The 16,577-nt window shown below is 39.7% G+C and overlaps 1 protein-coding gene across 1 annotated transcript in view; it reads right to left on the bottom strand.

Moving 5' to 3' along the window:
• Positions 1–16,577, bottom strand: part of UTRN (utrophin) — a 528,745-nt gene that overhangs the window by 439,048 nt on the left and 73,120 nt on the right. The window contains exons 8-16 of the mRNA XM_077813162.1: positions 16,328–16,491; positions 15,460–15,660; positions 14,229–14,410; positions 13,337–13,487; positions 11,353–11,472; positions 8,289–8,390; positions 3,360–3,467; positions 2,598–2,777; positions 1,071–1,240 (exon numbers count right to left, since the gene is read on the bottom strand). Coding sequence (XP_077669288.1) covers positions 1,071–1,240; positions 2,598–2,777; positions 3,360–3,467; positions 8,289–8,390; positions 11,353–11,472; positions 13,337–13,487; positions 14,229–14,410; positions 15,460–15,660; positions 16,328–16,491 — 1,378 coding nt within the window. The remainder of the gene's footprint in view (positions 1–1,070; positions 1,241–2,597; positions 2,778–3,359; positions 3,468–8,288; positions 8,391–11,352; positions 11,473–13,336; positions 13,488–14,228; positions 14,411–15,459; positions 15,661–16,327; positions 16,492–16,577) is intronic.

The following is a 16,577-nucleotide window of genomic DNA, read 5'->3' as shown; positions in this document are numbered from 1 at the left end:
TATTAAATATATAAGAAGGCTGGGGGCAGACCACCAGTTTTTCTGTCCAGATAGTTGCGACAATGTATTTTAATGCAATTACAAGTAAATAATAAATTAATAAATTATATATTCCTAAATAAAATAAATATTACTTGGCACTTGCATGGTGCTTTTAATCTAGAGATCTAAAAGTGCTTTACAAGGGAAATTATCTCCCTTTTTCAATGGGGAAACTGAGGCACAGAGAGGCTGAACACCACATTTTTCAGTGGTCTTGAGCACCCATAACTCCATTTGAAGTTAATGGGATCTGCAGGTATTCTGTATCTCTGAAAACCAGATGGTGAATTGACTTCCACAAAAAACACACAGAGAAGCAGAGACAGAGCTACAAACAGAACTCAGGTCTATGAGAAAATGTCTTCTAAATAAATAAACAAACAAAATGGAGATACATTCACTTTTTGAGTGGTGGAAAAATTCATGATTATTCGTTACACACCAATTTCCAGAAGGTTGTGTGTAACATCCTTAAACCTTTGCACAAGTGGAGGTGCAATGCAGAGCATACGTCACTGTCAGAGATGGGGACCTACCAAGTATAATTGGGGCCTGCACTTATGTGAAAACAACAGATTTTTCTTTTGAATCACAGTTTGGAGGGGAGGGGGGGAGCGGAATCAAAAAAACAATTGTGTCAACCTGAAACAAAATGTTTGGCAAACCAAAAAGTTGGAAAAAAAACAGATGATTTTTGAAAACTCATTTTTTAAAACTTAGTTTTGAAATGTACTTGAAATTTTTTAAAGAAGTCATTCTGAATCAAAAATTCAAAACACATTTTGTTTTAGCTTTTCTTTTAAGGTTTTTCTTCCCCCGGACAAATAAATCGACAAGCTCGCAAAACGTTTTGGTCAACCCAAATTTGCATTTTTTGTTTAAAAAAGTTTTGGCTGAAAAATTTCACCCAGCACTAGAGATTATAGATATTTCTTACTTGCATAAAGACAATTTCATATGTAAAGACTAAGGAAAATAAGTTTAAAATATTGTCTAGTGAGTAACAAATACCAATAATACATTCTTACCTTTTTTTTGCTACAATATCCACGGGTATCTGCCTTTTCTTCGGTGGTGGAGGTGGTGGTAGTTCCTGTCTGGATTCTTTTATCATTACCTGCTCCTTTACAGAAATCATTTCAGTAACTGTCTTCTGTGAAACTTGGGACACTCCGACATTTCCCACAGCCTGTGTTACCTACACAAAAAACGATTTAGCAAATAGAGTTTATATTTTACGGGACAAATTCTGTGTGGTTTTCCTCCCCCTACCCCCCAATCAATTATATTTACATGTCATTCAAACCCATTTAATTGTTAAATTACATTAAATAGTAAAATCAATCTCTTTTAGACCTTCTCATCTGTAGATCTCAAAGCACTTCAACAAAAGAGTTAAGTAATATTATCCTAATTTTTCCAGATGCGGAAACTAAGCATCAAAATGCTCAAATTGACTGAAAGTTTGTAGCAGATTGAGTAAATATAATCAACAAAGCAAATGACAGATTTTCATTCACTGGTAAAAACTAACACACGGGGGAGGAGAGGGGAAGGAGGAAGAGGAGTTGTTGTTTTTAAGTATAACACAGAACTTTAATGTTTATGCTGCCAGTTCATCACAACTAGACTCCAACTATGCAAAAATTGACATGCAATCCATAGACCCATTGGGAGTCTATTGACTTTACAGGGCTTTGGACTGGACTCATGGGAGTGCTCTAGACAGTTAAAGTCAAGCACGTGATTAAGTCTTTTTCAGAAATGTGGCCTAGCTCAGTACTTCTCAAGCTATCTGATGTAAGGAACTGGCTTTTTTTTTTTTTTTTTTCCAATGTGCGCGCAGACCGGCAGCCGATGGCTCATGGACCGGCACCGGTCCACTGACCACCACTTTGAGTCGCACTGGCCTACCTTACTCATCACTCCTTACTCAACGGGAGTTTTGTCCAACTAAGAAATACTAACTGGAGCCCTAAATAGCAAGCTATATGTTGTAAACATGCAAGCTTTGCTCTTATTCTTGCATGCCAAAATAAACGTTTACTTCTATAATTTCAATATATCATGGTAAATCTGAGAAAATGTTAAGAAAAAAATCACACTGGTCTAAATTCAACCTTGGTATGACTCCAGGTACTTATTTATTCTGACTTCTAAAGTATCACCAATTCAGCCAATCTCAGCACCCTTACAACAAAAATTCACATAACCAATAAAATTCCAAACAATATAAAATAAACTATTTTGCCCACCAGTAAAAGATAAACATATTAATAAGCCCTCCCCCAGCCCCAACCTGAATGGAAGAAATTGAGCCCCACAAAGCTGTGTCAAAAAGGTTAACAAATTTGGGCTGTGACAGACCAAGGGAAGTTCACAGAATTACATCAGGGATTAATTTAGACATAAGTAACTGAATGAACCTTCCTTTACCAAAACTGGTGCCAAAGGCTTTGCTGAGCAATTCTGTCCATGGTGACAAAGATTTTTATTTTTTTGAGTATATGGACACATCTCGAAGATTGAAAGACAATTTAATATTGTTTGCTTACCTGATTAGAGAAGTCCTCAAGCTTCTGAACTAAGCTGTCCCACCTCTGAGTTAGTTCCTCCAAATCACTGTCAATTTTCTTTGAAGCCCTGTTATTCCCAAGGAGCTGTGCCACATCCTGACCAACCTCACTTAGCTGATCTAGCATGTGACGCTTCATTCCCATATCTTCCTTTAAAATCTGACATTTAAAAATATATATATATATCACATAAAGGTCCCAAATATTTCCCCACCCCTTCCCAGATTTTACTCAATTTTTCTCTTAATTTCATAGACAAACTTATCCCATGATCTACATGAACTATGTGTTTTAAAAACAATTCTTTATCATGCAACAAGAGAAAGAATTTCATAAAAAATCTGCCCCAGAATCAGCTGTTATATTGCAGAGTATTCAAGAGTACACATACTCCAAAATTTAGTATAGGTCTTAGCTAGCACTAGGAACTATGGAAAGTGTCTTTTATTGAAGTCTTCAGTGAAACAATGGGAACTGCTGACCACAGAGGCAACTGGTCATAATGCGGCACAGAGAACCAGAGTTTGCCACAATAAGTTAAATACTCAAAACAGATGTCATTTTACAAAGAAAGAACTCCATGAAGGACTTTGACACACATAAGGAGGGAAAGTGTGGTCTGATTTTCAAAGGTGCTGAATGTTCACAGCTCCTACTGACATCAAATAAAGTCAAGCCAAAAACATGTTACTTATTCATGTTTTCTAAATTGACAGGGAAGACCAGGATACCAATACTCACAGCCAGTTTTCGAACATTCACACTCAGCTCTGTTTGATCTCTGAAGTTCCTTGTTTGGACTTTATTTAAAGCCTCCTCTTTTTCAGTTAACCAAGCTTTCAACAAGCACTGAAGAGGAAAAAGAATACAGCACTTCTGAAACATACTACAGTGTCAAACAACTCATGGCAAATTCCTCCTTTCAGATCTTCTTGTTAGATCACACCACCACTGTTCTGCAATCCTTACACGCAACAAATTTCTATTGGCATTAATAGGAGTAGCACACATGCAGGGATAAAAGAATACTAGATTAGCTATCTGCCAGAAATTCAGCCTGAATTTACAAATTATTATACCAGAGTTAAATGCAGTGAAATACTTAGAATAATCCATTTTCCTTCTCATCACTAGCAGGCCCAGTGCTCCAAAAATCTTGCTCTCAGGACCTGTCAGTGCTTCTAGCCTTGGCAGCTTGTCGCAACCAACTTTCAAATCACATGATTCTAATTACCAGCCTTGAATCTTTCTCAACTTCAACTGAAACACAGTTTTAGCAGGCAATGCCTCACAAACTGCTAGAGACAGACTGACACTAAGGATACACTGCTGTCGAATATCACAGATGAGGGGTGCTCTAACTTTTTCATAGCATGGAGCACATCTTTAAGGAGAAACTGTCTCATGGCTCCTCCTCCTCCCATCTCATCTGGAATTGTGAAGACCACTGTCCTTCCTCATCAGTGGTCAAATACCATCGTTGTGGTAACCACAACAATGCCTTATGTGAAAAAATGTTAGGAATTTATATTAGCTTCTTTTAATATAATTTAACAGCTGGAAGCAATAAGGAGCTGCCCATGTCCCATCCAACATTCCATGGACCACAGTTTAAGAACCACAGGGACACAGGGGTTTTTTTTTGTTTGTTTTAAAGCAGCCCCAGTAGTTCACTAGACATTAGACTATAAAACAGTCACCAGGATCCTCCATCTAGCTGTGCAGTTTTGGCATTGGCCCAGGACTGATTAGCAACTCGTGGACCTAAGACTACTTTAGTTTTCCCTTCCCATATAACCTGAGTACATAAATGTATAGACAGGAAAATATACGGGTGATGAAAATGCCATAAAGTATGAAAGTACGAAGCCACACCACCACATATTCACTGGAAAAATTAAGCTGATGTTCCAGCCAACACACTTTATGTAACTGAGTTAAGAAGCTGTTCAACGTGAATGATTAATCTCTGCTAACTTAGCTGACAACGATAACCCGCCTCCAGAAACTGAAACAATATAATCATTACAGTGCTAAGAAAGGAATGGCAATGACTGACTAATGTGTTTCCTGAGTGGTAAGAATTATGCTGCCTCGGCAGTTAGGTGTCCAAAGATTCTTTAAACACAGTCACCAAAAGACTGATGCATCTCTGCTCATTCGTCCAGCTGCCTGGTGCAATGGTGGAAGCGACAGCAGCTGACTGATCTAAAATATTTTTCTCAATGACAAATATTTTCCTGGAACTTGAAATTAGTTCTAACTTCAGTATTTCTAGTTAACTTAGTTTTCCTGGAACATATTAAGCTTGGTAGTTACAGAGGACTGATCCCAAGCCAGTACCTCAAACTGAAACAATTGTTGCTTTAAACCACTTAATTATTTCTTCAGATGAAAGGACATTTTGGTAAAACACTGACATTTCCACATCACACTCACTATATTTTAAATATACAGTAAAAAACCTTCAAGGCTTTTTCACTTTCAGAGTCACACAGTTCATGTACATTATGTAAAATACTTGCACATGGAGACTCACATGTAAGTTGCACTCATTTCCACTGACTAAGCTGTTCCCATTTCCCGGTTAGCAAGCAATCCTCCTGAATGCACATCTGATAAGAACTGCACTTGCAGCTCTGCAAGGACCAGAAGCACATTCACATAAGCTACTTTGACATGGGAGTAGTTGAGGGCCTGTACCCTGACCTGGAGTGGGATTAGTGGCTCCTCTGTTCATCTCCTTGACTCAGATATAAGCCTACCCCACACAAAAACTGCCATAAAATTTTGCTCTACATTTCTCTGCTTATACAAGAATATATGTATGACATTTGAGAGACCAGTTTCTAAAAACAGCAGAGTCATGCTAGCTACAATCAGGATTAACGGTAGTCTATAGAAAACATTACTGTAACATGGTTCTCAGATGAAAAAAATCTCAGACCTGGTATACACTACAGAGGTTAGGTCAACATAAGACAATTTATGTCAACCGAGGTCTGTAAGCATCTACACTAAAGTGTAGTTCCCACTGACGTAAATTGCCCCCTATCTTAGCTTAACTTCACCTCCATGAGACGCATTGCGTTATGGTTGATGTAGTTAGAGAAATGCAGCGTCTGAGTAGGCACTGTGTTACTTACATCACCTGCTGGCTGTCAGCCCTGTGCAGGGCTCACAGCTGGAGCCGTCCCCATCCCAGGGCTGACAGCTCAGCAGCAGGGCTCCAGCTGTGAGTGCCCCATAATGCCCCACACAGTTAAGTCAGTGGAAGCACTCCTGGGGAGGACACGCACCACCGACAGAGGGGGCGTAGTGCGGACATAAACCACTGCAGCTGCACATCAACCTAACTTAGGTTGACTTAATGGCATTGTATAGATCTGCTCTCAGTCACAGAAGCCAGGCTGGAACCCTGCTAGCTACAACGGGATAGATACCATTGTTCTACACCCACCAGCCATAGGACCCAAACAGATTTTATTTTTCATAGACGTGAATAAGCATATCTTTATTCTTTATAGCATTTCATGCCTCTATTTAAGAATACCAAGCTGCCAAAGTACTGCCCAACTATTGCTATTAAACAGGACTACAGAATAAGCACTAGCTCTCAAACAAGGGCTCTGACTATCATAGCTGAAGAAAGCACCCAGTGTGGCTGTTTACGCTAAGACTTAAATTGTTATTTTTAACATGCTGTGCAAATAAACCTAAGTGTAGTGTCACATCAGGTAGGCTTAAACTCATATTGCCATCTCTTTGTATCTCAAAATTATGTAAATAAATCAGCAAATATTGAGATAGGGCACGTACCTCATTCTATTAAAGTGCCTGTTTTATTTTATATCCGTAACTATAAAAAGATTAGTCACCGGATTGATTAGCTGGCTGCAAAACAATGTGTTTGTGTGAACGCTGGCAGCACAGAGAGCACATTTGGGAAAGATTCTAGAATTACCAGGCTGCCAATGAGTTAGTGATTCACTCTTACTTCGCTCTCAGGGTCAATGACCAACAGTTTCCATTTTACTCCATTCTTGACCGGTCTTAACCGAAATAAAACAATCTGTTATTTAAATACTGTTTTACAGTTTGAATATAAATCAGATACAAATCCTTTAACTATCTCACCATTACACAGACAAACATGCACTCATGGGTGGCAGGTATAATAGGCAAGGGGAGGGTAAGCCACCCCAAACCCAGGCCATGGCCCCACCCATGCTCCACCCTGAGGCTATACCCTGAGACTGCTCCCTCACTCCCCTAAAGCTGGTGGGGGCTCAGCTCAGGCCGGTGGCCTGGAGCTTGGCCGGCCAGCGGCAGGCTCAGGCGAACTGGTACTCAGGCCGGCATCTGGGGCAGGTGGGCATTGGCTCAGCTCGGCTCCTCCAGCCACAATGGAGGGGAAGAGTGGCAGAAGGGGTGGGGCTAGCCTCCCCGAAGGCAGTTTCATGTGCTGCCCATATATACATGGTTAGCTAACAAGACAGGAGAGTCCAATGTCCATGGGGTCCTAAGTTGACAAATTATCCTCAACACTCCACAAATATTGATCCTGCAAGGTAAGATGCTCAGAACTGCATTGTGATGCAATTACTTCTATATTAAAGTCACTGGAAATGCACACTGATATTATTATGAACGAGGAGTAAGGATTATTTATTTTAATAATGCAAGAAAAATGAAGCTGGAATGCAAAAATGTGCAACTGATAATTTTATTTTCTACAACACTTCACCTGTGGAACACACTGGCACAATATATTACGGCAAAACAATCATTTTAATTTTTTAAAGGATTATATATTTTTACAGTTATGAATACCACTACATTGGACAGGATAAAAATGTGCAAACTCTCATGCCTAGACTTAAGAAACTTCTTCCTCGGGGGCTTGAATAAAAGGGTCACTGTGTTCAGGAACCCAAACCAGAATGACAACAAAATCCAACTCCACAGGGCTGTTTTCTCCCTGAGAGCAGTTAGTCCTTCATCAGAAAATCAAAACAAGAAAAGAAAAAAAAAAAACAAGCTCCTTCCAGGTTGCCCCATATCCCAAATCCTCCTTTGTATCAAGTGGAGGAAGAAGAGCAACCTGGTCCCCTTCACCAGGCCCCAGTCCAGTCCTCTCCATTGGAGATGAAGCTCCACTCATCTCTCACTGGCAAACCCTCTCCACCCTGATTCATTGAAAACCTGAGATACTTAATGGCTTCTCTTTCATAAGGCACAGCTCTTCGCTCCAATCTTCAATGTATTAGCTCCCAGTTTCCTTTATTTAGTTCTGAAACCTCAGGCAGTTCCTACTACATGGATTTTTGATCTCGACAGAGCAAAGGGATTTAATTACTTCATGATTCAGCTACTAACAGGTAAGTATTGTATCCTACCACATCACATTATTGTTCATTATCAGGGTTTTATAGTTTCCTCAGGAGCATGGTAGAGACAAGGTACTGGACAAGATTGGTCTGAGCCACTACAGTTATTCCTACATTACTTTTATGTACAGGCTGGCAGGTCCCAAGGAGAAGAGATTATTTTGCATCTTGTGGCAAATAATTTTACAGATGAAAATTTTACAGTTTGACAAATGTTTTCGGTAGTTACAACTGTAATGAGTTAGAATCAGAATTTTGGGATAATTGCACAACTTCCTACCTGCTCTTCCACAAACTCCTGCCACAGAATCTGAATGTCTTGCAGCTTCATCCAACGTTCCTCAGTCCAATGACAAACTGCTGTCCAACGCTCGCCAAGTCTCTACAACAGCAAGAAATGTTAATGAACATTCAGTCACACTTTGAAATGCATAAAAAGCTAGATTTTCTCTAAATCTCTATAACCTCTTTCTAAAATGAAAATTATCCAAGCCTAGAATTGCAATTATTGTTGTACATAAAGTCAAAGGAGGGAACTTTTAAGAGTCCTCAACAGGTGGCCTAACTCTGAAAATCCCACATTTTACCATCTCTTGTTTTAAGCCAAGTAGTAGTGTTTTTAATGTAGGACATTTTGGGGAAAATACTTTAAAAACTACAAGAAGTTATTTAGGCAGTACATAAAAAGGTCAACTCTTCAAACAGCAATATACTTTACAACCAAATTTCACATGTACATATCAACCAAAATTACTTATACAAAAGAGAAGGTAAAAAAAAAAAAAAACTACTGTGAATCATAGAATCATAGAATATCAGGGTTGGAAGGCACCTCAGGAGGTCATCTAGTCCAACCCCCTGCTCAAAGCAGGACCAATCCCCAATTAAATCATCCCAGCCAGGGCTTTGTCAAGCCTGACCTTAAAAGTATCTAAGGAAGGAGATTCCACCACCTCCCCAGGTAACGCATTCCAGTGTTTCACCACCCTCCTAGTGAAAAAGTTTTTCCTAATATCCAACCTAAACATCCCCCACTGCAACTTGAGACCATTACTCCTTGTTCTGTCATCAGCTACCACTGAGAACAGTCTAGAGCCATCCTCTTTGGAACCCCCTTTCAGGTAGTTGAAAGCTGCTATCAACTCCCCCCTCATTCTCCTCTTCCGCAGACTAAACAATCCCAGTTCACTCAGCCTCTCCTCATAACTCATGTGTTCCAGTCCCCTAATCATTTTTGTTGCCCTCCGCTGGACTCTTTCCAATTTTTCCACATCCTTCTTGGAGTGTGGGGCCCAAAACTGGACACGGTACTCCAGAGGAGGCCTCACCAATGTCGAATAGAGGGGAACGATCACGTCCCTCGATCTGCTGGCAATGCCCCTACTTATACATCCCAAAATGCCACTGGCCTTCTCGGCAACAAGAGCACACTGTTGACTCATATCCAGCTTCTCGTCCACCCTAACACCTAGGTCCTTTTCTGCAGAACTGCTGCCGAGCCATTCGGTCCCTAGTCTGTAGCGGTGCATGGGATTCTTCTGTCCTAAGTGCAGGACTCTGCACTTGTCCTTGTTGAACCTCATCAGATTTCTTTTGGCCCAATCCTCTAATTTCTCTAGGGCCCTCTGTATCCTATCCCTACCCTCCAGCGTATCTACCTCTCCTCCCAGTTTAGAGTTATCTTCAAACTTGCTGAGGGTGCAATCCACACCATCCTCCATATCATTTATGAAGATATTGAACAAAACCAGGCAGAGGACCGACCCTTGGGGCACTCCACTCTATACCGCCTGCAACTAGACATGGAGCCATTGATCACTACCCGTTGAGCCTGACAATCTGGCCAACTTTCTATCCACCCATTACTTTCCCATAGTTCCACAAATGAAATTGCATTAAGGGTAAAATTTTCAAAAGTGTCTAGTCTCTTAAGAGTACAAATCTACCAGAAAGAAAAGGAGTACTTGTGGCACCTTAGAGACTAACCAATTTACCTGAGCATGAGCTTTCGTGAGCTACAGCTCACTTCATCAGATGCATACCATGGAAACTGCAGCAGACTTTATATACACACAGAGATCATAAAACAATACCTCCTCCCACCCCACTGTCCTGCTGGTAATAGCTTATCTAAAGTGATCATCAAGTTGGGCCATTTCCAGCACAAATCCAGGTTTTCTCACCCTCCACCCCCCCACACACAAACTCACTCTCCTGCTGGTAATAGCCCATCCAAAGTGACAACTCTCTACACAATGCGCATGATAATCAAGGTGGGCCATTTCCTGCACAAATCCAGGTTCTCTCACCCCCTCACCCCCCTCCAAAAAACACACACACAAACTCACTATCCTGCTGGTAATAGCTCATCCAAAGCGACCACTCTCCCTACAATGTGCTATTATTATTATTACCAGCAGGATAGCGAGTTTGTGTGTGTGTTTTTTGGAGGGGGGTGAGAGAACCTGGATTTGTGCAGGAAATGGCCCACCTTGATTATCATGCGCATTGTGTAGAGAGTTGTCACTTTGGATGGGCTATTACCAACAGGAGAGTGAGTTTGTGTGTGGGGGGGTGGAGGATGAGAAAACCTGGATTTGTGCTGGAAATGGCCCAACTTGATGATCACTTTAGATAAGCTATTACCAGCAGGACAGTGGGGTGGGAGGAGGTATTGTTTTATGATCTCTGTGTGTGTATAAAGTCTGCTGCAGTTTCCATGGTATGCATCCGATGAAGTGAGCTGTAGCTCACGAAAGCTCATGCTCAAATAAAGGAGTGGAAATCTACCAGACTATCAATTATCTTCTGTAAGCTGGATTTGTCCTCCAAAGTGACTTAGGCACTCTTAAAAATGGGTTTTGGACTTTTGAAAATTTTACCCTGAGCAATTTTATTAATTCTCTATGTTGTTATAAGAAACGAAGAGCAATCTCTCAGAGATAACAATGATTTAATAATTTGTTTACAGCGCAAAAATGTGTCCAATTTTAAAATTCCATTAAAACTGATGTGTGGGGTATTATCTGTATTCGGGCAATGACAAATTAACTTCTTATTTTGGGGCCTGTAAGCCAGGTATCCTGCAAACACCTTTCTATGCTTCAATTCTAATATTTTATTTCAGAGGAATAAAGCATATGCTAACAAATTATAGGTGTCAAAATACACTAGTGACTGAAGTTGGAGAAAAATTATGAATTAAGCTAGTTTACAATTAAGAGGTACTATATTTACAGCAGCTTCACAATTAACTATCAGATAACAAATGGACGAAAACCAAGCCATCCTACATAGTTTGTAAGTAATGTAATGTAGTACAACAAACAGTACAAAACATTTACCTGCAGTTGTTCTTCCAGTACAGCTGTGGCACTCTCACCACTGTTTTCATCAACAATCACCACCATGTGGGTCAATGAGTTTACCTTAACCTGCTCTATCTCAAGATCATTCTGCAGCCCCTGGAAGAACAAATCAATGGTTACAGGAACTGGATGGGGGTAAAGAGACACCTTTTTGGCCATAGCCATTAAAACTGTTGCTGTGGAAAAGTGCTAAAGACTCAACAATTAAGCAAATGTTTTATTAAGGAGAGCCATATCTATAATGTAACTAAGTACTAGAAAATGCAACTAGAAAGTGTAATGAAGCTAAAATACATTATTTCAGACGATGGAAGATACCAGGCAATAAGAAAAAATTATATATTTAGTTTTTACCAGCCTTCTGTTTTCCTTTACAAAAAAATGTTCTTTGTGCTCTCACAAATAAAAAGGGATGTCTGAAAATTCAAATGTTTGGCTCTCAACAGCTAATGACATTCTGAACCTCTAATGATGCATGTAAAAAAGCTAAGGGTTCCTATAAAATGTGTTCCTATACATAATAAAGTATCAGATTGCAAGTATAACAGCAGATTAAATTACTTACTATGCACACTTGTCTTAATAGGTTTCGATGGAACAATAATTACAACTAACTGTACAGCTTTGATGATATATATTGGACACTATGTTCAGAGACAATACTGACAAAAGACTACACAACAACTACAAAGAACATGTAGGAGAAGAGAGATACTCCTGTTATTTAGCAATATAGAAGTGTAGTTATTGTAAATATCTAGGTATTACACAACAACATGTATCAACAGAGTACCTCTGCCCCAGAAACACAGTTTTACATTTTCTATAGCATCTTTTATCCCAAAGGATCCTTGGTCCAGTAGATACAACACCAGAGTAGGATTTGGGAGATCTGGGTTCTATTCCCAGCTCAGCCAGTGGCCCGCTGGGTGACCTTGAGCTAGTCACTTTATCCTCATTTTGAAGATTGGGTAAGTGAGGCACAGACAGATGATGATACTGACTTCTGCAAAGCACTCCGAGATCCACTAATGAAAAACACTATATAAGAACTATGCATTATTATTCAAAATCTATATACTTCAAGCCACACTGAAATATAGCCACTGCTCAAGATGGAGGAAGGAAACAAACACTGCACTCAACTCACAAAACTGTGAGGGGCGGGGAAATTTTTACCAATGCCTTTCAAGGGCAAAGCCTACTCTTGTGGCAGTTTTTATAGCCTCTCTAATGCCCTTTTCCCTTAAGATACATACCTTATTGGGAACCGGGAAGGTGGTCAATAAGCTACGTCCACCTCAGAATGAATGTTCTTTTTAATGCTTACCATAGAATGCCGTAAGAGTGATGAGCATTCAAAAGCCCTCTCCCCTCTAAAAGCACCTGGGGCAGAAGGCAAGACTCTGCTCTAGAAACTTGGCTTAGAGCCATACCACTAGTGGAGTGCTGGGCAAATAAAAGAGCAATTTCTTCTTGGCTTAGTGGTTTGTTGGATGGTGGTGTTTTTTTGGGGGGGTGAGGGGTGGGGTTGTTTGTTTTGTAAGTGGCAAGAGGTACAGTGTACTTGAGCACACTCTGCTCTTCATTATGGATAAATTATTTGTTATTTTTCAGCCCCTCTCCTACACAGGTAACTTAATGAAGAATTTTTTTATGCAGCAAACAAGGCAAGATATGCAACTTCCACTAAAGGTGCTTTACTCAGTTAGTAATCAAAGTGCTTTCAAAACTGTCCAGTTCTCTTCCTTTCCATTACCATCCCCTTCCACATCAAAACTATCAAGCATGGGCCTCAGTGTACAACCAGATCTGAATCTTTCCTTAAAAAAAAAAAAAAAGAGGACCGTGAAGTGGCTGCCACAATTGTGTTTCTCCATTGTAGCCGTCACTAAGTTCAGAGCTTCCGAGTATTTTTTCCTATATCATGTGTATTACAGAACAGGCAAAAGCCATTTACTTTATGTACTTCTATCTGTTTTTGAAGTGACTCTAAATCTTCAGCAAAGGCCTGAGATTCCATCTTTTGAATGCGCTCTTCTGTGACTGTCAGCCAGTCAGACAACTGCTGCAATTGCTTCTTCTGCAGTTCCATCAACACATCATGCAGGCTGCACATGGGAGAAAACAAAGGCAGAGTAATTCCAGAAAGGCTTTTGCAAGTAAAAAGCATAAGATCTAGGTATAAATAAGAGGAAAGCCACATAGCCATATCTAAGTCATTTATGTCTAAATAAAATTGTTCGGCATTTAATTCTAAACTCAAGAAAACATAGTTAAGTTTCTGTTTACTCCTCAAAAGTTAGTGAAATATGCCACCAGGGTACATAGAAATACGCTCAGAATTTCTAACAGCTTAATTGTTTCTTGCATCAGATGTTCACTCTTAACGACAATGTCAAGAGCAGCAATGAAATGCAGTTTCCCCCTTAATAACTGTAATAAAACGTAGCAGGAAAAAATCCTTCAGATAGTCCTTAGTATATAATAAATAAATACCACCCTTTACAATGACTGAAGGCTTTTATTTGTTTGAGAACTTAAATTATTACAACAATTTTAAGACTATTTGCTACACGTAGAAGCACTACACTGCATTTTCAGCCTGGCACCTTCTACATTATATACATATAAATATTTGCATTAAAGTAGCCAAGAACGCAGGTTTTTCTTCTCCTTCTTGCTTTGCTGAAGATGGGTTACTGAGCCACAAACAGGATGGATTTAATGCTACAAAATGACAAGTCCATTCTGAAAAATCTGATATTAGGCCTCAAAAATCAGGCTAAATACACACGGACTTCCATTAACTAGTTTGCCAGCTATACAAGAAGTTTTAGGGCACAACTCACCGAGCTTGCCTGTCCATGCTGTCCACTCTTAGAGCTTCCCATCGAGAGTTTAGCAGTTTCATTTGTTCCTGGATCTCATTCTCCTCTTCCTCTGATAGATTGCCCTGTGCTATCAATTGGTTCCCAGCCTGCAGTACACTACCCACACTACTCTGGTGTGCAGTAAGCTCCATCATAAAAGCCTGGAAAAGGTACAACAAATGACATCATCTTAATTTGTGAGCTGCCATCAGGAGTTTATAACAGTCTTAGTAAATTGATAATGTTCAAACCACAACGCTGCAGAATAAGCTGGCATCATCAAAAGCACAAGCACAGCAGACCTTAACCCACTGGTCTCTACATCAGAAAATTTCAAAAGAACTGCCAGTATGTGTTTCGGTAAAGCAAAAGAGGTGGCAAAGGAATAAAAATAGAACTTTCCCAAGAGAAGAAGTTGCAGGTTAGGAGACAACCTTTAAAAATAAGTTCACTAACAAACATATTAATTGGAAACATTGAAAACCAAAAACAGAACGAACTGCAAAGAAAGCAGATACGTTTTCAACGATGGAAATAAGAGTTTTATTTATTTATTTATTTAACAAAAAGTCCAAAAAATGTGCACATGGGAGGGGGTCTTTTCTCTTCTCTTCTCTATATATGGTCATACAGCTCCTACACATGGAGAAGGCAACTATTGTGAAGGTAGCTCTATTTTCTGATGACATGTGATCATATATTTTACATTGACAGAAAGACAGACTAAAGTATCTAACAGAATTTTTCCATCTCCAGCACCTACAGCTTTTAGCAACATTATACTTACAACCAGAAACCTCACACTAATAAATCGGGAAACAGCAGGACCAGCTCCTCCACTGGTGTACATCAGCATAGCACCATTGGATCTGGCCCATAAATCATGACAAAGTCTATAATATTCCCTTCAAATAATGTAGAAGTTGAGGAATGAGGACAAATTGTGCACTAAAAATAACATTCTAATAATCAATTATTTCTATTATTTAAAAACAAAAAAAACAAAACAAAAAACCCAAAAGGTTAAAACTCAAAATCTAATGCGCAAAACAAAGCATGATGCAAATGACACAAGCCTTAAAATATCCTACAAATGTTCAGTATAAATTTAGCAAAAGCAACACAAATGAAACAGAAGGATGTTTTTATAGTATCAAGAACTAACAATTTTAAGAATGGGTTGGAAAAAGACCTGCCAACACAAACTTACTTCATGGGTAGCAAACTGCTCCTTGACTTCTTCAACATCACCAGATATGTTATCTTGCTGATATGTATCTTCAGCTGAAAGCAACCATGTGAGGACCTCTTCCAGAGCTTCTTGGTAGCTGTCCAAGTCCATATCCACCTCAGTCACAGTGCTAGGGGTTTCTGCTCTAGAACCTTCATGTTCCTCTTCAGGTGTTGCACTCTACATAGCAAAGAGGAAAGTAACATTTCTTAGGAACGCAGAAATGTTGTTTCCATAATTGGCACAAAACACTGATTGTTTAAGATCCTTTGAGTACTTGAGTGATGTGACAGTGTGTCTGTTATGCCAACTCTTAACATTAAAACAGGATAGTTGGTTACTTTGTAGACTAGAGGGGCCAACTGTCAGATCTGATTATTTTCCTTTTTTTCTCCAAGGGGAATACAGAATCTAGAGGTCACCACTAACAAATAAAATCACCCTCATTAGCGTTTATTAAATTAAGTCAGCAGGTGACACTGAAGTAGAGCGGAGGAGTACCAAAGAAAAATAAAAACCTCTCCCCACGCAAATTCAATTCAGGATCAGGAGCCACCCTGTCCAGCACACCAAGATGAATGAGAGCGATGGGCAGAAGCAGGAAGCTTAAAGCGTTAAACTTTCCAGGACAAGTAGACAATTGTCAGTGTAGGAAAAGGGAGCGGGAGGAGAAGGAAAGGCAATGCTAGAGTGCAGATGAGAGAGAGAGAACCAGGAGGAGGATTGTCAGGGTGCAATTTTAGTATCCTCCAATGAATTTTGCAGGGGTCAGGAGGGCTACCAGTATACTTGAACAGGTGAAAATTATAGCCAATAACCTTCCAGACCTGGATGGACAGAAACATACTTGCTGTATATTAAATGCTCCTCCTTCACATTCCTTTTTGTATCTCCTTGGAAGAGTCTCCACCTCGCGGATGTCTTCCATGGTGACTTGCTGAGGAAGGACCTCAAACAAAGAGGTCAAATACATGATGATAGATTTTTTGTCAGGAAGCTGTACAGCAACATCTACACAGGAAATTTTAAAAAAATGAAGTGAGACTGCTTTTCTAGAAAATCTCCTAGATAGCTATGGTGTGGTCTGTATACCAGAA

The sequence above is a fragment of the Eretmochelys imbricata genome, chromosome 3 (genome assembly GCF_965152235.1).
Source record: "Eretmochelys imbricata isolate rEreImb1 chromosome 3, rEreImb1.hap1, whole genome shotgun sequence".
NCBI classification, from domain to species: Eukaryota; Metazoa; Chordata; order Testudines; family Cheloniidae; genus Eretmochelys; species Eretmochelys imbricata.
This window is presented reverse-complemented; position numbering and strand designations above follow the sequence as displayed.